We start from the raw sequence: 22670 nt of genomic DNA on the forward strand, positions 1-22670 counted from the left end.
AAGAAAGAAGAAAAAAACAAAATAAGACAAGACTGACACTCTGCCCACTAAACACCCCCCACGCTCTCTATCCACGCAGCTCCTCTCCACTCTCCCTCATCCCATCCACCTGGTTTTCTGAAGCAGGTTTTCTCACTTTGGACCCCCAGGGCTCTGCGAGGCTTCACATCCCAGCACTAGGGTTTTGTATGTGGTTTCTGAGATCCAAACTCAGGTCTTCAAGTCTCCATGGCAAGAACTTAACCATCTCCCCAGGCCCTGGATTCTTTCATTTTCTGTCCCTATAAATTGAACAATGCTGGTAGTCCAATGAGGATTTAGTAGTAAAAACATCAGTCCCTTTGTTAATGTCTACTTCCCTTTGTAGCATGTCCTTAGATAGAGTTAGCCCATGATGTAGACTGTGTTGGGGGTCTCTTCTTTTTATTTGTTCCTTTCTGCAACTGGGGATTGAATCCCAGTGTCTTATGAAGGCTAGGCATACACTACCACTGAGATATAACCCATCCCTCTTTTTTCCAGAACTGAGTGACGTCCTATCATATCTAAACACCACATTTTGATCAGCCATTCGTCTGTTTGTAGAGCCAAAAGTTCAAAACTATATTTACCCACGAGACCCTGACCATTTGGAGCCTGACCCTAGCAACCTAAGATGTTTTATACAAACACCTAAAGCCTAACCCCCAGTAACCCATGACACCTTCCAGAAATAGCCACTCTCATGAGAAACAACTTATACTGTCAACGTTATTCCTGTTGTTCCCTAGCAAGACAGGGATGAGTGCACCCATCCACCCAGGTATGGACTCCATACGAACGGCCTGTGGAAAAAGACCAAATAGCTCCCCTTCATTGCTGTAAAAGAACGGCTTCCCGGCTGGGCAGTGGTAGTATGTGCCTTTAATCTCAGCCCTTGGGAGGCAGAGGCAAGCTGATCTCTGTGAGTTTGAGGCCAGCCTGGTTTACAGAACAAGTTCCAGGACAACCAAGGCTACACAGAGAAACTTTCTCTCAAAAAATTAAAAAACAACAACAACAACAACAACAACAACAAAATAAAGCTCCCCTTTCCCAGTAGCAGCACCCCCATCTGGGGGTCCTTCAGATCTTGTTTTCTAAGATGTAGGGCTTGGAGCTTGCAGATTGGCCTAGAAAACCCCAGGGATTCTCTTGTCCTGAGCCTGGCTTTTCATATGAGGATCAGATAAGAACTTTGCCAACTGAGCTAGTTATGCCCCCAGTTCTTTCCTGCATTTTTGGGAGCACCTGCCCTAAGAGATACGAGCAGCATATGACAACTGCTTTGAGTTGTGTCTCGTGTTTGTTGGCTACTCACACATGGGAAAAAATGCCCTCACCCTCACGTGTTTTTTTGAATTGGTATACGGCCTTTAACTCTCCATTCTCCTGCCTCGGTTCTCAGCTGCGGCACTTCCTTCCCTAGCCTGTAGAGCCGTCTTCCGGGAAGTCTTCCCAGGATCTCTGTTGGGTCCTCAGTCTACAAGTTTAGTTGATGAAGCTGTCTTTTCTTCCGATGAGGGATTGAACACAGGCCCTCATACACGCTAGGCAAGTACTGTACCCGCTCTCCCTAGTCAAGTCTCTTGTCTATTTTAAAATCAAGGTTTTTCTTGTCTATTGAGCTTCTGACATTCTTTATAAATCCTGCAGCTTACCCTTTATCTAACGTATCACCTGCCGGGATCTCCTCCCACTGTTACCTTCTCCGGTTTCATGCTTAGGAGTGTCCTTAGAGGCACAAGTTTTGAATTTTGATGTAGCCCAATTGGAAATGGTGTTTTCAAGCATCCATGGGTGACTCTGCACATCACAAGACATCTAACTTTCAAGATCTTATTATCCTTAAACATGGGAACAAATGTAGAGAGGATCACCCATCCAGCAGGAGTTCGGATGAGACTTGAATGTTATATAAAACAAGAAAATTGGCCCCAGACAACCAGGCCCAGCACATAGGTCAGCATGACCATCCCATTGGTCAGGGCCAAGAACAGACACTGGGTACAACGGGTCATTTTTCCTGACTTGCCAGTGAGAAAGTCGATGCCACGCCAGGCTACAAAAAGTGACTGGTTCCCACTAAGACCATTCATTTATACCCTCCACCCACCCCAACTACCTACTCAGCTTTGGGTGCACACAAGCCTCAGAAGTCTGAGTCGGGATAAACCAGCTTTGCCAATCACTTCGCAAGCTGTAAAAGCTTGGAAACCCTTTGAGACCATCCAGTCCAGCTCTTCCTCTTCACAGATGGAAAAAAACTAAAGCCGAGGGAGGAAGAGAATCCTGCCCAAATTCACACAGCAACAGAGCCTGAATCGGCTCCGATGGCCAACTCCCCGCCCCCACACACTCCAGAAATGTCCTTGATGAAGCAGAAGGACAGTGTGGCCGGTGGCCGGCACCACCCACGCTTTTCTAGAACACTCAGCTCTGTTCTCCAAGACTACTGTCTGGAAGAGCCATTTCTAGCAGTCCTAACGCGTAGCTTCCGGACAGTTAGATGGGTTTCCTGTCTTTACCAGCTGTCGGGCTCAGACCTGCTAGCTAGGGCCGACACTCTCAGGAGTTCAACGTCAACAGGAGATCCGGTTATTACACACAGTGCATGCTCCCCAGCTCCCAGACTGAAGGTGCACAGGCCTGGCATTTATCAGGAACATTCTGGCCAGCGTGCGCTTTCAGGCACCAAGAATCACATTTACTGCCTTTGCCTCGCGGGGCCTCTCCATCTTCGTTTTGTGATAAAATACCTAAGTGACGGGAACAGAAATCAAGATAAAGATTTGCCCACCTCCTACACCACTAGATGACCCTCCTATTTGAAGAGAAAGATTGTGGCATTGTTGCTGGTCTCTACAAACCCAGGAGGAACACTCGAAAACGCCTGGCCTCCTTGACCACATCTCACAAGTAACCAAGGGCTGTCTTCTAAGACCGAAACCTCAAAGTGAAAGAGGAAGCCAGATTATTATACACTGGTCTGGTCTTCTATGCAATCATCACCAGTGTGGGAAAGCGCAATTAGGGGGACGGCACATAATGGCTATCATTTCAGGATTATGTCTGACCTCAGCGAGACCCCTTAGCCCCACCACTACGCATTCCCTGGAAGCATGGGCCGATGGGCTGCTAGGAATGTTTGTGGGCATGAATGACACGGACAACGGCTTTCAGGTTCAGGGCAAACCTGTGAGTTCTCACCGCATGCCCTAGTTCTCCACCTGAGCACACAAAACTGAATACGATCGAGCCTGCGTGCCCCACAGAGGCTGTATGTGCAAGAGGCCCACAGATCTGTTGTGTAAGGACATAAATGACATTCACTGTGATGTGTAAATGGCCAAAGTAACAATAAAGGATAAAGTACCCCGGGGGCATGAAGAAGGCTTGGTGGTAGAGCTCTGGATTTTCCCAGCATCTTCTTCTATGCTTCTGTTCTAGAAATTTCTTTCATGCGCTGGTTGTGAGTAGGTCATTTTAAGATGTCATTTTAAGAGATGTTAAGGCAAGGTCTGCACAAGTGTTCTTGTAATTTGGGGATAATCCTTCACACAGGGTATAAATGAGGAAATCTGGGCCAGGCAAGCATCATGCCTGCCTGAAATCTCAGTACCCAGGATCAGCTTGGCAGTGGGTCAGGCCTGCATACCTCCCAAGACTGTCTCAGAAACATGAATTAAGTGTCTAGAGTCCTGTGACTTGACAATGTTATTATTCAGTTTGTCCCTTCCTCGGTCTCAGCCAGGCCTATCTAGGACGTAGGTACACAGTCTATGCATGAGATCCACATAGGATACAGGCCAGCTCCACATCGCCTGCTCCAAGTCTGCCTAGACCTGAGGGTGGAGGGCAAGTTCTAGTTCACAGGCAAACAGAAGCACCTCTTATTCTCTGTTCAGGCCAAACACTGGCTGCTAGACTCTTTTTTTTTTTTTTTTAAATCAGGGTATCATATAGATCAAGCTGACTTCCCACTTGCTCCTTAGACTAGGATGACCTTGAACTCTTGATCTTCCTGCCTCTGCCTCCTGGACTGGAATTACAGGCACACAGCACCCAGGATCAGAGTCCTCTCTCCTAACACCGCCTGACAGTGACCGTCTTGAAGGTGACAGCCCCAGTATGCTCTGTCTGCCTGTGAAGCACGTGCCGTCTCTTGCCTGTTCTCTCCACCACTGCACATCTGTTTTTGTGTCTTTCTTACCCTCTAGCCCTTTCTTCCTGACAAAGCAAAACAACGGTAAGAACAGACTCCATCCAGAAGAGTGTGTCTGTAGATGGCCTGGAACTCCAGAACGGTAGTGTGTCCCTCTCGGAAACCTTGTTCAGGTCTGGGGGAGTGTGGTACAGTGAGCACCACAAGGGAAGGCCCTATCCTCTGGAAAGCTGGCATGCTCTGGGGTCAGCGTGATGGCGTTTGGAGTTGGAAAACCCAAGTTCAAATCTCAGCCTCATCCAAAACAGGTGGCCATGGCAAGTTCCTTCAGCTCTCTAGGCCTTGGTTTTCGCACTCTGGAAACAGAAATACTAATCCCAGTCTGTAGAATTTAGGCAAGGGAGGTCAGGCAGCACACAGTCTCCACCACTTCAAGACGTCGCTGGCAGACCGCAGGACGGTGCTCCGCCCCACCTTGTTAGAGAAACTTTGTGCCATTTACTGAGCACATCCTTGTAAAACATGCGAGAAATGAAACTATACCTATATATTTGTTTAGTGTGTGTGAGGTCAGGGGACAAATAGAGGAAGTTGGTCCTCTGCTTCCACCACGTAGGTCTTGGGCATTGAATTCAAGTTTTCAGGCATGGTGGCATGTACCTTTGCCTGCTGGGCCATGTCTCTGGTCCCTTAAGTCACAATCCCCCCCCCACACACACAAGCCCCATTATTTTGTGTCCCCTTTGATATTATATCACACATGGCTGGTATACCACAAATAAATGATAGTTTTTTGTCTATTTTCAGAATACAGTATCAAGCAAATAAGAACCCAATGGTTAATATCCTTAATAAATACAATACTCATAGTCTTACAATGTATTGAAACATAAAGTGCTTAGAAACACAGGGGATGTCAGTAACAAAATACAAATTAGGGGATGAGGGAGATGGCTCAGTTGGTGAAGTTTGTAAGCATGAGGACCTGAATTAGGGTTCCCAGCACCCACATAAAAGCTGGGTATGGTAGAACATGTCTATAATCCCATCTCTCAGGAGACAGAGATGGAAGGGGATCCCCTGAGCTCAATGGCAGGCAGCCTAGCCAATGAACTTCAGGCTCTTGTTTCAAAAATCAAGGTGGTTCGTGATAGAGGACACACAGAAGGTAAGTTAAAAATGAGAAGAACACCTTGATCAGATTAACAAAGATAAGAAGGAAAGCAAACCTCAGGAATGCTAAGTGATGATTCTATCAGCCACACCCTTAGCCCTGAGCATTAACTGGAGCCTTTCCCTCCAGCATTGAGCAGAGCCACACCCACACCGCTAATCCCTCCTACTTATTGCCTTTGAGGGTACCAGAAGATAGGCACTCCGATAACTACCAGAAGGAGTGTTAGCCACACAAAACGGAAAGCTACAGGTTTTTTTTTGTTTGTTTTGTTGTTTTGTTTTGTTTTGTTTTGTTTTTTTTTTGAGACAGGGTTTCTCTGTAGCTTTGGTGCCTGTCCCGGAACTAGCTCTTGTAGACCAGGCTGGTCTTGAACTCCCAGAGATCCGCCTTCCTCTGCCTCCCGAGTGCTGGGATTAAAGGCGTGCGGCACCACGGCCCGGAGGAAAGCTACAGTTTTGACAATAGTAGCAAGTCCCTAAAATGTTCATGCACTTACAGTCATTCCTTGACTATGGCCCAAGGGAAAGTTCCAGAGTTCCGAAAAGGGTTTGGCCAGCAGGTGCTTCTTCATTCACAGTACTGTACCACAGCTTTTAGAAATCAGCCTAGGGCCAAGTGGTACTCGCCTTCAATCCCAGCAGGAGAATCTGAGTTCCTTGTCAGCCTGGTCTATATAGAGTTCCAGGCTGCTAGGGTGTTAATACCTAGTTTAAAAAAAAAAAAAAACAGCTAGGACTGCCAAACAGACTCAGTATGGGAAGGGCTTGGGCAAACCTGGCTACCAGAGTTTGATCCTCAGAAGCCATGTAAAAGTGGAAGGAAAAAACCAGTTCCACAGAGCTGTCCTCTGTCCTCCACAAGTATGCCCTGGCATGTGTCCCCTCCCCACCACAATGTACAAACATTCAGCAGTAATACACCAAAACAACTTTAAAAGGCAGTTCTCTGGTATTGGGTGACTACAGATAATGATAATGGACTGTTTATTTCTTTAAGATTTATTATTATTATTATTATTATTGTTTGTTTGCTTTCTTTTTTTGAGACAGGGTTTCTCTGTAGCTTTGGAGCCTGTCCTGGAACTCTCTCTGTTGACCAGGCTGCTCTCAAACTCACAGAGATCCACCTGCCTCTGCCTCCCCAGTGCTGGGACTGAAGATGTGGGCTACCATAGCTCAGCTATTGTAGATTTTAGTGTAGAACAGGGAGCTAAGCAATGGAAGACTGGATGCAGAGCCTCAGGCATGCCAAGTGCCATCCTGGACCACTGAGCTACAAGAACCCCCTCTCAAATATCATTTTAAGTGACAATTGGCAAGTTTTCGTTTATTTGGGGCTAGGGGAAGATGCATATGTGCCATTTGGGAAAAACAACATGAAATTATGTAAAACGAGCAGTTCCAACCATGTAAACAAATCATAGAACAAGATGTTTGCTATAACTAGCTATATTTTCAGATTCTCTAGAAAGATCATTAGTAGTAGTAAAGGAAAACATAGGTCATTTTTAAAAATTACGTTTCCATTGTTTGAACTGGGGAATAACATAACAAGCATTGTTCTTAAGCTATGAGGCATAAGTTTTTGCTCATTTGGGTTTTCTTTTGTCCTCTTTTTTTCCCCTTCGGTATTTCAAACCAAGGTTTCTCTGTGTAGCCCTGTCTGTGCTGGAACTCACTCTGTAGACCAGACTTGACTTCCAACTCAGAGATCAGCCTGCCTCTGCCTCCTGAGTGCTGCAATTAAAGGCATGTTCTACCACCACTCAACCCTCTTTTCTTAAATTAAGAACCAAAGGAGTATAGGGAAAATGGTTCAGAGGGTAAAATGCTCCTTTCCATGCAAAGAGGAAGACCTGACTGAGTTCGCATCTCCAGAGCCTACATAAAGCCAGGCATGGCAGCACACAGCTGTAATCCCAGCATTCTCACGGTGAGACGGGAGTCAGGGACAGGATAGACCTGGAAGCTCACAGGCCAGCTAGCTGGGCATACACAGCAAAGGGGCAAACAAGACAGGGTGGGAGTTGAGAACCAATACCTGAGGCTACCCCTGACTGTCACCCATGTTCCATAGCATGCATGGGTGCCCCCTCCACCATATACACATATATGATACATATATACAAACAATAAAATTAAGAAGCAGAGAAGAATTGAGGAAAGGAGAAGATGAGGGCAGCTCTCATTTAAATTAATTTTCATGGTGAGGTGGGCGTACTTTTTTAAGAGCATGAGTGTGTGTGTGTGTGTGTGTGTGTGTGTGTGTGTGTGTGTGTGTCTGCACCCTCAAGTGTGCTAAGAAAAGCTCCAGTTCAAGGTTACTTGAGGGGAAGAGCTGGGGTCAAAAGTGGGGTGGGGAGGTCCTCAATGTACTTTCACTGTTGGTGGCCTAGAGTAACAAACACAGCAGAGATCCAGAAAGGAAAAAGGGAAAGGACCAAGGATTTGGGCAAAATCACAGCATTCAGGTACACTACAACATAGAAACGGGGGGTGGGGGTGGGTTTTGTTCAATAGTTTGTTATTTTATTTTGTTTTTTGAGACAGGGTTTCTCTCCGAATCCCAGGCTGTCCTGGAACTCACACTGTAGACCAGGCTTGACTCTGTGTGCTGGGATTAAAGCTGTGTTCCGCCACTACCGCTCAGCTCAGCAGTTTGTCCTTTTGAGTTTGTCTGTTTGTTTTGTGGTACTGGGGATCAAACCTTAGACTCAACCACTGAGCTAATCCTAAAGCCAAAAGATAGACCTGAGGGAGCAGCAGTGAAGGGATGATTTTCTGTTTTCTCTCTTTTCCAGATCTTCTGTAAGGTGATGTTAACTTCGTGTTTTTAATTGATATGAAAGAACAGCACAACGGCCTGAATAACTGAACTGTGAGCAGCAAGAGACAGAAGACAGGCTCTCCCCGCAGGGGCTCTTCCAAAGGACACTAAAGAATGGGGATCTAGGTAAATGAATGGGAGGGTACACAGTTGAAGCCATGCATGCTACCATGAGCTGCAGGAGGCTCAAGATATGCGGGGGAGGGGGGGTTCAGTGTGCTGTGTGTGTGTGTGTGTGAGAGAGAGAGAGAGAAAGAGAGAGAGAGACAGACAGACAGACAGGCAGACAGGCAGACAGATCTTTGCAAAGATAAGTCTTTGCACCTTAGGGAGAGTCAGCCTGGCCCTGCAGTTTCTCTGCTCCATTTACAGCAGCTGTACAGTGTATGTGGGATGTACTGAGCACCATTTTGAAAGCCACACACCACTGCTCTTCCTATAGTGACCATTCTCCCTCACAAAGCAGGGAGGGAGGCACGAGGCAAGGATACAGAGGAACTAGTCGGGGCAGCTTTGGCTCCAGTGGGACCAGCGTGCCCAGACCACAGTGTGGTGGGGAAATCCTCTCTATTCTCTTTACTCTCTGTGGCCAACTGCCCTCGTCTCTGGAGGCACTCTCCTCGGGAGGCTCAATCTACCTCAGTAGGAGAATGAGATGCTCTCAAGGCTCTGGCCCAGGTGAGAGGAATAGGTTAAAGCTTCATTATATAATCCCAAAGAAAAGAAAATGGGATCCACTTTGGCATGGAACTTGTCTGGTGACCTGTCCCCCTTCCCAGAACAAAGTACTTTTTTCCTCCATGGCTCTTATCAATCCACATTCACAGTATAATCAAGACCAGGCCGGGTGGCACAGGCCTTTAATCCCAGCCGTCAGGGCAGAGGCAGGCAGATCTTTGAGTTTGAGACCGGCCTTGTCTACAGAGTGAGTTCCAGGACAGCCTGGGCTACACAGAGAAACTCTGTCTCGAGAAAACAAACAAAAAAGATTACAGGAAGAAATCTGTGTCCCTTTGGAGAGCGATTTTAGAAAGTAACCGTGAACAGTGGTCAGGAAACGGGAAAGAAAACAGTTCAGCGGGGCTGGAGAGATGGCTCAGTGGTTAGGAGCGTTGCCTGCTTTTCCAAATGTCCTGAGTTCAATTCCCGGCAACCACATGGTGATTCACAACCATCTGTGATGAGGTCTGGTGCCCACTTCTGGATTGCAGACATACACACAGACAGAATATTGTATACATAATAAATAAATAAATATTAAAAAAGAAAGAAAGAAAACAGTTCAGGCTGAGTGTAGCGCCACAGGAGTAATGCCACCATTCAGGAGGCAAAGCTAACTTGGGGTACCCAGTGTGACCCTTGCCTCAAAAAGGAAGAAGAGGGAGAGCAGGAGCTGTTTAGTGGCCTGTAGTTAGCAAGGTCAAGGTGAAAATGGAGATCTGCCTGGAGCTGGCAAGGGGCGAGAACACAGCCTGAGGACAAGACACAGTGACTGAGTCACCAAAGTATCTAAAGCTCTTCTACAGCTTCCGGTTCTGTCCCTCCTTATCGTTGATCAGTTTGTAAACTGCCTAGAGGCATCTTATAAAATGCATTCATCTGAGACATTAGGGAAAGGGGGACAAGGGTCAGCACTGAGTCAAGAGGCCAGGTGTCACCTTACCTTACTCGACCCATGTCACCCTGGACAAGCCACTGAGGAAATTAGGGGGAAGACCAATCCGTAGGAAGTCCACATGCCATTATCACTCACATAGTTTGTTTTCTCTTTTCTAGACAGTCTCTCCCTGTGCATCCCTGCTAACCTGGAACTCACAACATAGCCCAGATTGTCCTCAAACTTGCCTCTGGAATGCTTGTGTGTGCATGCACGTGTGTGCAAGCACACACACACACACACACACACACACACACACACGCTCTCGTTCTGACCCTACTCATGTCCCTTTTTATCACTGGCTTCTAGGGAGAGAAGGGAAGAGCTCTACAGCCCCTTTCTTTCCACCCTAAAATGTGGACAGACAGGTGAGGTTCCCCTGGAACGCAGGTTCCCAGACAACTCCAGATTCCAGGCTTTGCGGGGGGGGGGGGGGGGGGGGGGGGGGGGGGAGCAGTTTCCACCCAGCACTAATGTGACTTCCCTGAGCTGTAGGCAACTACCCAGAGGAGCCCTTCATCACAATCTTTCTATGAATCATTCAGGGTAAAGTCCCTGCTCTGTTTGCATCTGGGGAAATAAAAACATTATTAAAGAGAATTGAGATTTCATAGTGCAGCTGAAAATAGCACGCAGTTAAGGCTGGCTCCCCAGATCCTCCTTCTGTTCTAGCCAGCTCTTTCAACAGGAGCAGACCTGGAATCCCCACACCCCAATTCTCAGACACCCGAAGTAAGTTACCACATTACTAGCTGTACTATGGTGACCCAGGGATGCTAATTCTGGCCCATACTAATGTGTCTGTCCTAACTCCTTCCCTGCTGCAGGTGCCCCTGCAGTCACATGCTTCTCACAAGTGATCTGCAGCTTTAGGCTGCTCCCTCTGCAGAAAAGAAGTGTGTGTGGTGGTGGTGGGGGGGGGGGCAGAATAAAAGAGGTATATGGCTCTTCCATCCTCCCAGCAGGCAAATGTACAAGTCCAGTCACCTTCCTTCAGCATCCCCACTGGTCAAGTTGCCCCTCCCCCACTTGGTCCACCCAAGAGAATTAATACTCGCTATGAGGACCTGCTGGTATCTCTATGGGGATCATAGTGGGGCTGTGTAATCAACTGGGCAGGGAAGGAGATGCATACAAAAGTTGAGTCTTTGTCTTCTAAATAGGGGGCCCACCAACTGCTGAGCCTTTCCAGCATGCTCTCAGCTTCCTCAGTGCCAACAAACTTTGTGACTCATGGTCTGTTTGCAGAGGCAGCCAGCAGTCTTAGAGATGGGTTAAATTGGGAACACGCTCTTCTAGATCACTCACCCCTCAGGTGCAGCCCGAGCCCTTACCCTGCAGTAGGAGAGGGAGTGAAGACGGCTCTAATTCTTTTGTTGGCCCAAGAATAACTACTGGAAGCCTGGGCTCTAATAGACCATGTCCATAGGAATACACGCACACACACATACCCCAGGTAAGCTCTGCAAGTCAGCCCTTTCCTAGCCTGGTCCAGATCGCCAGTGTTTCTACTCTTAGGAGCTGCAAAGTGGGACCCAAAGAGAGCTTTCCTCATCCACATTGCTAGCAGAACCAGCAGAGTCGTGCACCCTGAGAGTCTTGGAACTGTCACACATCTGTGGGGACGGTAGCTATGGGATTGAGAGACACCCTCAAAGCTACATCTCTTCCCTTTGGCCCTCTGCAAGGCCAATCTGGAAGTTGGGAAGCCTGCATCCCACCAACAACCGGGTTAGGTAGAGGCCAAGTGCATCCAGCTCGGAGAGATGAGCCTCCAGCGACAGCTTGCTCCCCAGCTCCTGCACCGCCAGTGCCACCTCTCACATCCAAGGAGCCGGGCATTAGGCCGGCAGCGAGCAGCTCCCCTCTACCCTGGACCAGTTTCGAGCATCAAACTCCCAAGCACAAGCCTCTTTGTTAATTCTGCAAATACTGTCACAGGATCGCCTCCACTAACACTCCTTGTCGGCTCCGCTGACGAGACATTCGCTTTTTCCAAAGCTGGATGTCCCTCCACCATCCGAGTCTCTACCCGGCGACAGACCACCGCCCTTTAGCGCCTGCACGCGCCGACCCGAAAGACCTCAGGGGACCAGATAGTCCCCCGACCCGAGGCATCTTTGTCCTCACGGCACAGACGCGCGCTCACAGGGCGACAGAAACAGCCAGCCTGGCACCAAGTCGGCGCTCTCGCTTTTGGCCGGGGGCCACTCCGGGGGACAAAGGTCCGCATCCTGGAAGTTTGCGGGCCCGAGCCGGGGCGCCGAGTCCTCCTTACCGTACATCTCCGCGGGGAGCGCGCCTCCCGGGAGGCCGGCGTCGTCGCGTCGCTGGCAGCTAGTCCACGGCCGCGCCTGCTTTTCATTCACAGCCCGGCGGGCTCAAGCGGCGACCCGGGCGCGCCGGGAGCAGCTGATGGGGGGCCGGCGGCGGGCGGGACAGAGTAGGACGCCACCCGCCCATTCAGCGCCGAGGTTGGCCGCCGCCTCCTGTTCTGGTCCGCAGGCTAGGCAGCGAGCAGGGGGCGGAGCTGTGTCCTGCCACGCCCTCTTCGCTTGGCCACTGGTGGGCTGCCTCAAGAACCCCGCCCCCATTCCTGCCCCCCGCCCCCAGCCTGGGGCGCGCCTTTTGCCAACCTGACGCCCCCGGGAGCCAGGATTCTGGTTGCCGCGGTCACCCAGTATATCTATTATTATCCACCTGAATTCCAGCTCCTGGCTCAACCCTTATGCAGGTCGCTGACGTGTTCCCCGACCTGAGGACCCCTCCGAGGTCAGCAGGGCTCTTGAACTGCAGGTGCACCCCCTCCTCCAACTCTATCCAGGCTGCTCGGACTAAGCCTCTGGCTTCAGGGAGTAGAAATTGAGTTATAATCCTTCTCTTTCCGTGGGTCCCCAAATTCTAGCGCAATCAGTCCTTAGACTCTCTGACCAGGTGCTTGCGACCTGGGCCAGGTATGCAGGAAATACATCCCGCTCTCAACCCCCAAGGGTTGCAGGAAGTCTGCTTGATTTTTGAGATTTGTGAGCTTTGCAGCCAGCATCCTCTCCAGCGGTGCCCAGGAGCCGATTTGAATTTGGTGTCTTTCACCTGATCTGACAGAATGAGAAGCAGACACAAAGGGGCAGAAACCTCAGGCCAACGCCCCAAGCCGTCTCTGCCTTCTCGTTCCCTGGCCTTTCCGTAGCTATTTCTTAATTTCTCTGCTTGCCCCTTGGTGGAGGATTTTCGTTTGCTTCCCGATCATAAAAATTAGAGAAGGGCCTGAAAGATAATGGAATGACCTTCATTTTATTAAAAGTTGATTTAACCTTGAGAAGTTAATTAGTGTTCTGTTTCCTACATACCCAAACGCTGTGAGTCAAAGTACTACCCTCTTCGAGTCTTGCTTCCTGTGGGAACCTACAGTACATAGTGGGCACCCACATATTTGTTTCCCATCCTTCTTTGGAAGGACAAGGATAAAACCCGGGAGAGAGAGAGAGAGAGAGAGAGAGAGAGAGAGAGAGAGAGAGAACCTGTTCGCTGTACCCCAAACCCACATTTTTCTCTGCTTTCATTCTCCCAGACACCCCCCAACACAATACATCCCCCATCCTCTTTTGGTTTCTGTGGTGGTTTAAATAGGAATAGTCCCCCACAGACTCCTGTGTTTGAATGCTTGGCCCATAGGGTGTGACACGATTAGGTGTGGCCTTATTGAAGTAGGTGTGGCCTTGATGGAGGAAATATGTCACCGCAGGAGGTGGGCTTTGAGGTCTCATATACTCAAGCTAGGCCCAGTGTAGCATTCTCCTTTTGCCTGCAGATCAAGATGTAGAACTCTGAGCTCCTTCTCCAGCATCATGTCTGCCTGCACACCATCATGCTTTTTGCCATGGTGACAATGAGTTAAACCTCTGAAATTGTTTTTTTGTTTTTTTGGTTTCTTTTTTTTTTGTTTTTCGAGACAGGGTTTCTCTGTGGCTTTGGAGCCTGTCCTGAAACTAGCTCTGGTCTCGAACTCACAGAGATACGCCTGCCTCTGCCTCCCGTGTGCTGGGATTAAAGGCATGCGCCATCTCTGAAATTGTAAGCCTGGCCAGTTAAATGTTTTCCTTTGTAAGAGTTGCTGTGAGACTGGGTGGTGGTGTACACCTTTAAATCCCAGCACTTGGGAGGCAGAGACAGGTGAATCTCTGTGAGTTTGAGGCTAGCCTGGTCTACAAAGTGAGTCCACAGCCAGGTCTACACAGAGAAACCCTGCCCCCCCCCAAAAAAAAAGAGTTGTGGTGGTTATGGTGACTTATCACAGCAATAGAAACTCTAAGACATTTGTTGTTGTGAATAACAAGATGACCAAAAAGCACTTGGGGAGGAAAGGGTTTATGTCATATTAAACTTCAGAGTGCATCATTAAGGGACATTAAATGAGAATGGTTCCCATAGGCTCATATATTTGCATACTGGTCTCTAGTTGGTGGAACTGTTTGGGGAGGATTATGGGGTGTGGCTTTGTTGGGGGAGGTGTGTTACTGGGGTGGGCTTTGAGGTTTCTTCCAGTTGACTTGCTCTCTGCCTCAAGCTGGTGGTTCTGGTGTAAGCTCTAATCTAGAGCTGTGCCTGCTTGCCTGCTGTCGAACTCCTCACCATGAGGGCTGTGGATTCTGCTGCCCTCTGGAAATGGGAGCCCCAAATTGAATGCCTCCTTTTGTAAATTGGTGGGCTGGATGCTGGTGGTTGGTGCACACATTTAATCCTAGCACTCTGAAGGCAGAGGCAGGTGGATCTCTGTGAGTTCTAGGCCAACCTGGTCTACAAGAGCTAGGACAGGCTCCAAAAGCTACAGAGAAATCCTGTCTCGAAACCAAAAAAAGAAAAGAAAAGAAAGAAAGAAAGAAAGAAAGAAAGAAAGAAAGAAAGGAAGGAAGGAAGAAAGGCTCAGGGGAAATAACAAGAGTTACGGTGTAAAACCAAAGTGCTGAATTCAAGAGTCCCAACCTCCAGAGCAGGTGTGACTGTGAGGGGATGAACAGAAATCGGCTACTGGGAGGGGGGGAGACTATGGGATGCAGGGATTGAGATTTCTATCTTAAATGGGTTCCTCTTTCCTTACAGAAATCTCAAAGAGCATTATGGGTTGAACAGAAAGTAAAGTGAAAGAAATTGCATTTACCAATCACCCAATTGCATTGGGTCTGTGTTGGGGCAGCCCTTACATAGATCTCAATACAGATTACCCCTTGACTTATGGTGGCCACACACCACATTTTGTGACGGTAATACACCTCCAGTAGAAACGGTACTTGAAATTGTGATCTTTTCTCAGCCTAGCAACATATTGCACTTTAGTCTTTCTTGCTGTGGGCAGTGGAATGAGCCACCAGCCCTCAGTCAGCCCTCGGTTCACGAGGGGAGGTAAGCAGTACCTCCAGTGCATTGTGTTCCGTGAGATGACATAGCTTAGCAGAGGAAAGTGAATTTCCTACTCGCAATGCTTTTCCCTTGGTGTATATGCAGGCTGTGCATGCAGATTGTGTCTGCTGGGGGGTATACACATGTATGCACAAGCATGCAAGGGTCAGGGGCTGATGTCAGGTTTCTTTTTCTGTTGCTCTCCATCTTGTTCATTGAAGCAGGGTCTCTCACTTGAACCCAGAACTTGCTCATTAGACAACCATCTTGCTTCAGGGATGCCTGACTCCTCTTCCCAAGAGCTGGGATTACACGGCTGCCATTCTGCCCTAGCATTTACAAGGGTGCAGTGGATTCGATCTCTGGTCCTCACATTAGCGCAGCAAGTGCTTGACTAACTGAGCCACGTCCCCGGCAGTTCCTACAATGACTTTATCAGAGTGTAGCACCATTGTCCCTCCAGGAGCATCCATGCTGCTCCTTCTGCCCTATGGCTGGAAGATTGGATGCAGAGCAAGAGGCTGGGTAGGGGTTCGAGCTCAGAACACCACCTAAGAGGATTCCTGACCAGTGCGAAGCCTGGCCTTGCACACTGACACACGTGACTGTGCTGTAAGTACAGTGGATCTTCCTGGCAGTTGGGGCTGAAGAGTCTGAACTTTTTCCCTCCTCCCTATACCCCTCAGCTACAGCTCCTGCCCCTCATCCAATGCCTGAGTCCCAACCTGAGGCTAATCAAGGGCCAACACAGGCTACTCAAAGCCACCAAAGGGCAATAGGGGCAGTACCCCAGCTAGAACCCTCTCCCTGCCTCACAGGCCAGCAGGGCCAACATGAGGATGAAAATTGGCTACATGATTGCTCTGGGATACTGGTTCAGGCCCACAGCATCAGACCCAACCTGAGCAACATTCCTATCCCAGACGCGGAGTTCACCCGGTTCATAGATGGCAGCAGAACGGACGAAGGTATGCAGGGCCACAGTGACAATGACTACAGAGGCAATATGGGCTGAGCCCCTACCACAGGACCTCGGCACAAAAGGCAGAGTTATTAGCCCTTACAAAGGCATTACAGATGGGAAAAGACAAAAAACTAAACGTCTATACAGACAGCAGGTATGCCTTTGCCACAGCCCACATCCACAGGTTATCTACCAGGAGAGGGGATTGCTAATGGCAGAAGGAAAAACTATTAAAAACAAACAGGAGATTCTGGATCTCCTACAAGTATTGTGGGGGTCCACAAAGTTGGCAATAATACACTGCCCAGATGCCAAAAAGGCTCTGGAACAATACAACTGGGAAACAACCTGACCAATAAAACAGCAAAAGAGGTGGCTTCAGCCTCCAGGGCTAGGGTGGCTTTAACTGACCCAGGAGCCAGGGGCCTGCCACAGAGTCCACACCTGAAGATCTAGCTGTATACACACTCTCCCCATGATCCAGCGAATAGAGGAATGGTGGAAAACTGTCGATGGGTGGGATACAAGATACTTAAAAAAAATACACCGCTCTTCACACCTGGGGATATGTAGAATGCAAGACCTGTTGCAAAGGGCCCAGGTCAAAATTCAAGATGGTAGTCAGATTATGGGACAGATAGTGACACATGCCAGGCATGCCAGCGGACAGATGCAGTGAGCATCCCCTCCAACCCAGGGGCCTGCCAGCAGGGAACTCGACCAGGTATGTCCTGGGAAGTAGACTTTACTGAAATCAAACCTGGAAATTTTGGATATAAATATCTCTTAGTGTTTATAGACTGTTTCGGGATGGACTGAAGCATTTCCCACCAAATATGAAACAACCACAGTGGTGGCAAAGAAGCTGATTGAAGAAATCTTGCCTAGATATGGACTCCCAGTCATGACACGGTCAGACAACAGCCCTGCCTGAATCCCTCAGGTAAGTCAGGGACTAGCGGCTGCGCTGGGGACCGATTGGAAACTTCATTGTGCATATAGACCCCAGAGCTCAGGGCAGGTAGAGAGGAAGGATAGAACCCTAAAAGAGGCCTTGACTAAATTGGCCTTGGAGATTGGCGCTGTCTGGGTAACTCTCCTTCCCTTTGTCTCTTTTAGAGTCAGAAATACCCCTATCGAATGGCCCTGACTCCTTTTGAAATTATGTATGGGCACCCTCCCCCACCATGATTCCTAGCTTACAAACTGACCTGATTACTGACTTAGATGATCAGGACATGTTCAATGCCATCCGCTGGCTCCATTCAGTTCATAAAACCATATGGCCTAAGCTTAGGGTGATTTATGAAGCCGCCTCTGTTCCAACCCCTCACAGATTCAGGCTGGGAGACTGGGTTTTCATCCGGAGGCATCACCCAGATACAGCAGAGATGGGAGGGGCCCTACATGGTTGTCCTGACAATACCAACTGCCCTCAAGGTGGATGGTGCCACCTCTTGGGTCCATTATTCACATGCCCACCCAGCAGATCCCTTCACCCTATAAGAGGACTCTCGTGATGAGACCTGGAAGGCATCCAAACACCCCACCAAGTCCTAAAGGTCCGGCTCAAGCGTCATTCCTGATTCTGTTGATGTTGGTGCTAGTTTCCTCTGCTCCTGCTAAAGAAGTCAACCCCCATGTACCCTTTAAAGTGACTTGGGTTCTCGAGGATGGAGAGTCATACGAATCTCTGTAACAGATTACCCGTGTAGCCCCATTGAACACCTGGTGGTCTGACCTAGATTTTTGCTTTCGTGACCTGAACCATGTCTATAGAGCAACCATGTCTATAGAACCATGTCTATAGAGCCAGGTGGAGGCTAGGAGGTATAGTTTTTATGTGTGCCCAGGTCACACTAGGAATAAGAAGCAGTGGGGAGGCCTGGAATCCTCCTTCTGCAAAAGTTGGGACTGTCACCTCTAATGGGGAATGGTGACAGGCTGTAAGCAGACCAGACTTAGTCACTTTTACATATGTAAGACCAAGCTCGTATGGCCCCCCTCTTCCTCAGCCTGACAAGCCCTGCAGGACAGGTGACCTAAACCAGATAAAAAGTACTTTCACTGATCAGGGAAAACAGGACACATGATGGTCATCAGGCCTATGCTGGAGTGTAATATACTTTAGATATGGGGGACATATCCCACCCATCCTTGTAATTTGGCTTAAGATAGCCAATTTAAGCCAATAAAACCAGCAATAATAGACCCCAATAAGGCACTGGATCCAAATCCTATTCCCCCACCCACAAAGAGACCCATGCCCCAACAACAGGCTGTAACCACACTTCCACCTAAAGCACCAGCCCCGGATGTTTTAGGTATTACCAAACCTTCAGTGCCAGAATAACATCCCCTCCCTGAGCTTCTGATTAAGACTTATCTAATCAACTCTTGTTGGCTCTGTTATGACGCAGCTCCCCCTTATTATGAGGGAATTACTGTCCAGGACCTGATTTGAGAAGCAGCTAAGTCTGATGAATGTTACTTGCATTCACCACACTCTCTAACCCTGGAACAAGTAACAGGGCAGGGGCTTTACATAGGTAAAGTTCCTGCTGCCAAGGTTTTTCTTTGCAATTCAATTTATACCCTCACAAAGGCTGCAGAGTACCTATCCCCCACAGTGACACCTGGTGGGCACACTCCTTGGGGTTAGCTCCTTATGCACACACTACAGTTCTGAAGGACTCCAATGGACACTGTGTCCTCATCAGACTGGTACCCCACCTCCTTTACCATGACTATCAAGGTCTCCTAGATAGAATGGAACAGGATGCTGGTCTAACTAGAATAAAAAGGGGAGCCCACGAGCATCCTCACACTCAGTATCCTCCTGGGGATGAGCCTCGCAGGGTTGGGGACAGAAACTGCCTCTCTTCTGTCCCAAAGAGAACATTACTCTGCTCTGAGAGAAGCTGTAGTTGTTGACACAGAACGTGTAGAGACCTCAATCTCCCACTTGCAGGACTCCCTCTCCTCACTGGCTGAAATGGTTTTACAAACAGAAGGGGACTACTGGACCTAATCCTTTTACAACAGTGAGCAGTGCGTGCAGCCCTGGGAGAAGAATGCTGTTTCTATATAGACCATTCGGAACTTCTAAGGGATACCATGGCCAAGTGCGGGAGGGACTTACAAAGAGAGAGGGAGAAAGGGGAGCCAACAGGATGGTTTGACTCCTGGTTTAATAGTTCCCCCGGTTGACTGCTCTCATCTCCGCTCTGATGGGACCCTTCGTAATTTTGCTGACACCGCTGACTTTTGGATCATGCATACTCAATAGGCTAGTCCAATTTATGTTGGAAAGACTGGGGACCATCCAACTTACGGTGCAGCACTCTCAGAACCATGGACCCCTCAGGACAGAAGATATCTACGAACTAACTATATAAGAGCCCCATGGTTGGGTCAATCAACAAGAAAAAGGGGGAATGAAGAGACAAAACCAACTCTATTTTGTGCTAGGCTCCAAAGTAGATATCAGTAAAGTAGGAAGTTCTCTAGATTGCAGTCCAGATTCTGAAGGTTGATATCAGCAGAGTGAAAAATCCTCTAGACTGGAGCAGAGAGTCACCCATACCCCTTATGTCCATAACAATAGATTTGTGGTTTTTTGCCTTTACAAACCCCGCCTAAGAACAATGGGGCACCTCCTCCAACTCCTATTGCATCGGTGTGGGAGACAAGGTCCCTATCGCAATTTGTACTACAAGATTAAACCTTGCTTTTGTATTTCAGTGAGTCTGTGTCTCTGGTGGTCTTCTTGGGACCTCCATGACCTGGGCACTACAGTGGAACTCTGTGAATTCAAGGCTAGCCTGGTCTATAGAGCAAGTTCCAGGCCAGGTTCCAAAGCTACAGAGAAACCTTGTCTTGAAAACAAACAAACAAGACCGGTTTGCAAGGCTGGAGAGATGACTCGGTGGTTAAGAGCACTGACTGCTCTGACTGCTCGTCCAGATGAACCTGGGGTCAACTCCCAGCACCCACATGGCAGCTTACAATTACACCCTCACACAGATAGATATACATGCAGGTAAAACACCAATGCACATAAAATAAAAATTAAAAAAAAACAATGACTGGGTTGCTCAGGCCTAAGAAAAGATAATTATTTAGCCAAACAGCACCCTGTTCCATGTGGTTTCCCTTTAACAGTGCTCTTTGTGGTGACAGCTCCAATGATCCCCTCTGCTAGTTTCCATACGAACCAGAGTCTCTCTTGTTCCACAGAAGGAAGACTTAGAAGCAGAAGGCAAGCTACAGCTGTCAAGTATAGTCCAGAAACCTTTCCTCACACCCAGGACACCAGTATCAAGGCAATATCCCCAAGGCCTGTCTTCAAGCACCCTGACAGTGAGCTTCGCTAGGCCCCATCGCTCAGTTGTATCCATCCAAAGCCTCTGATCTCTCCATCAGCAGCTGTTCTCATCCTCATCCTTGCTTCAGGCACCAGCAGTGAGCAGGGGACAGCTTTAAAATCCTACCTCCCAGGTGAAGGGGAGAGAGAAAAAAAGACAGCCTCAGGGGGGGAAAAACCCTGAGACTTAAAGCCAGGCTCAGCAACACCCAGAGGGGAGAATTTACTGGGAGAATTGCCACGCAGCTGTCAGCTCAGAAGCTGAAAATAGAATTCAAGAGTCCTGACACCAGGCTGGATGCCTTGAACCCTGGCACTTCTCCCTAAAGCAGGTTAGCTACCTTGACCTACTTTCTGAAGGCCATGAGGAAAGAACAGCCTGTTAAAAAAAAAAAAAAAAAGAATCTCCTGAGGACAAGAGTGGAGGTCTCCAAGGGCTGAAGAGTGGTCTCCTCCACGACACACCAGCAGCTGGGCAGACGGGTAGGCAGGGTGTGTGCTCTGGTCACCAAGGTCCCTTCAGCAATCTCGGCTGCAGGAGGCAGAGCTGCAGTGCAGAGAGTAGGCCTAAGCATCAGGAGGCAGGCCAGATTTTAGAACCAGGTTTGATCAGGTTGCAAGGAAAGTCTGAGATGTTAATGACTAGCATATAGAGGTATAAAAACACCACCGTAGGCTTCCCTGTCTTTCTCCCGTCCCATTTCTCTCTTTTTTGTTGTTGTTGTTTTTGTTTTGAGGTTTTTTTTTTTGTTTTGTTTTTTTTTTTTTTTTTGGTTTTTCGAGACAGGGTTTCTCTGTGGCTTTGGAGCCTGTCCTGGAACTAGCTTTGTAGACCAGGCTGGTCTCGAACTCACAGAGATCCGCCTGCCTCTGCCTCCCGAGTGCTGGGATTAAAGGTGTGCGCCACCATCGCCTTTCGGAGACAGAGTATCTCTATGTAACCCTGGCTCTCCTAAAAAGACCTGTAGACTAGGTTGTTCTCGAACTCACAGATATAGCTGCCTTTACCTTCCCAGTGCTGGGATTAAAGGCGTGTGCTACCACACCCGCTCAGCACACCCTCCCCCATACTCCCTCTGGTCCCCAGAGATTCTTTTCTCGCATGAAGTGCAAATTTATAACCACTTATTTCTGGCAGTGCCCAACAATCTGCAAACCCATTGCCCAGCTCAGATGAAGACCAGGGAAATCCCATTTTCTGGTTTCCGGCTGTGGGTAGAACCCTCTCACCATGTACAATTTCCTCTTTCCAGTCTATGTGATGTCTGATCCCTCTGGGAGGCCCAAGCCTACCCGTGCTCAGGACTGGAACCCTGCAGTGTCGTTTCCATCTTGTTGTTAAGAGACATGGCTTGCAATTGAAAAAAGAATTGGAAGGAAACAGACGCTCAGAGAGTCACCTACAGTTCTCTAAGCCACTGAATAGGAAACCTGCATCTCACTGTAGCTGGGGGGACCGAGGTGGGCTGAAGGGTGGCAATCCTGACCCAAAGATGGCTCAAACACATGGAGAAGACCCAGCAACCCTAAACTTGGCTCCAAGAATACAGAGGAGTTGCCCTGAATCACTTAAGCCAAGCCATGCTTCCCAGACCCTGTGTGTACACTGCCTCAAATTAGCCTTGGACTCATAAATCCCCATTCTCCCCCACTCCAGGAGGGTGATGCTTACAATCACCTGCTCTTTGATACCTCTGCAGTCAGACAGCCCTGACCATGTGCGCTGTCTCTCACCCTGGCTCTGTGTGGCCACATAGCTAACTCATCTTTGATATTCAGTTCCAATGATCAGTTTCTAAATTTTTAGCCAAAAGCTCACTTTTCCAGCTCATGGGTAGCGACTCATTTCAGCCATCCAAACTAGTCCAAAGAGGTTGGCTGGAGCAAGTCAAGCCATGTTGGAGAGGTAGCGTGGGTAGCAGCCCTGACTGCTCTTCCAGGGGACCTAGAATCGATTCTCAGCACCCACACGGCAGCTCACACCATGTGTAATTCCAGGTCTAGGAGATCTGATGTCCTCTTCTGGCCTCCATGGGTGCTGCATGCTTGTGTGCACAGACATACACACAGGCAAAGTGACTATACACATAAAATAAAAATAGA

General features: G+C 48.6%; 1 protein-coding gene across 1 annotated transcript in view; it reads right to left on the minus strand.

Annotated features, from left to right (window-relative positions):
* Efr3b (EFR3 homolog B) overlaps window positions 1-12347 on the minus strand; it is a 78113-nt gene extending 65766 nt beyond the window's left edge. The window contains exon 1 of the mRNA XM_005360865.3: window positions 12122-12347. Within this exon, the coding sequence (XP_005360922.1) occupies window positions 12122-12128 (7 nt within the window). The 5' untranslated portion in view covers window positions 12129-12347. The remainder of the gene's footprint in view (window positions 1-12121) is intronic.
* Window positions 12348-22670: the final 10323 nt, after the last annotated feature.

This window comes from Microtus ochrogaster, linkage group LG3 (genome assembly GCF_000317375.1).
Source record: "Microtus ochrogaster isolate Prairie Vole_2 linkage group LG3, MicOch1.0, whole genome shotgun sequence".
NCBI classification, from domain to species: domain Eukaryota; kingdom Metazoa; phylum Chordata; class Mammalia; order Rodentia; family Cricetidae; genus Microtus; species Microtus ochrogaster.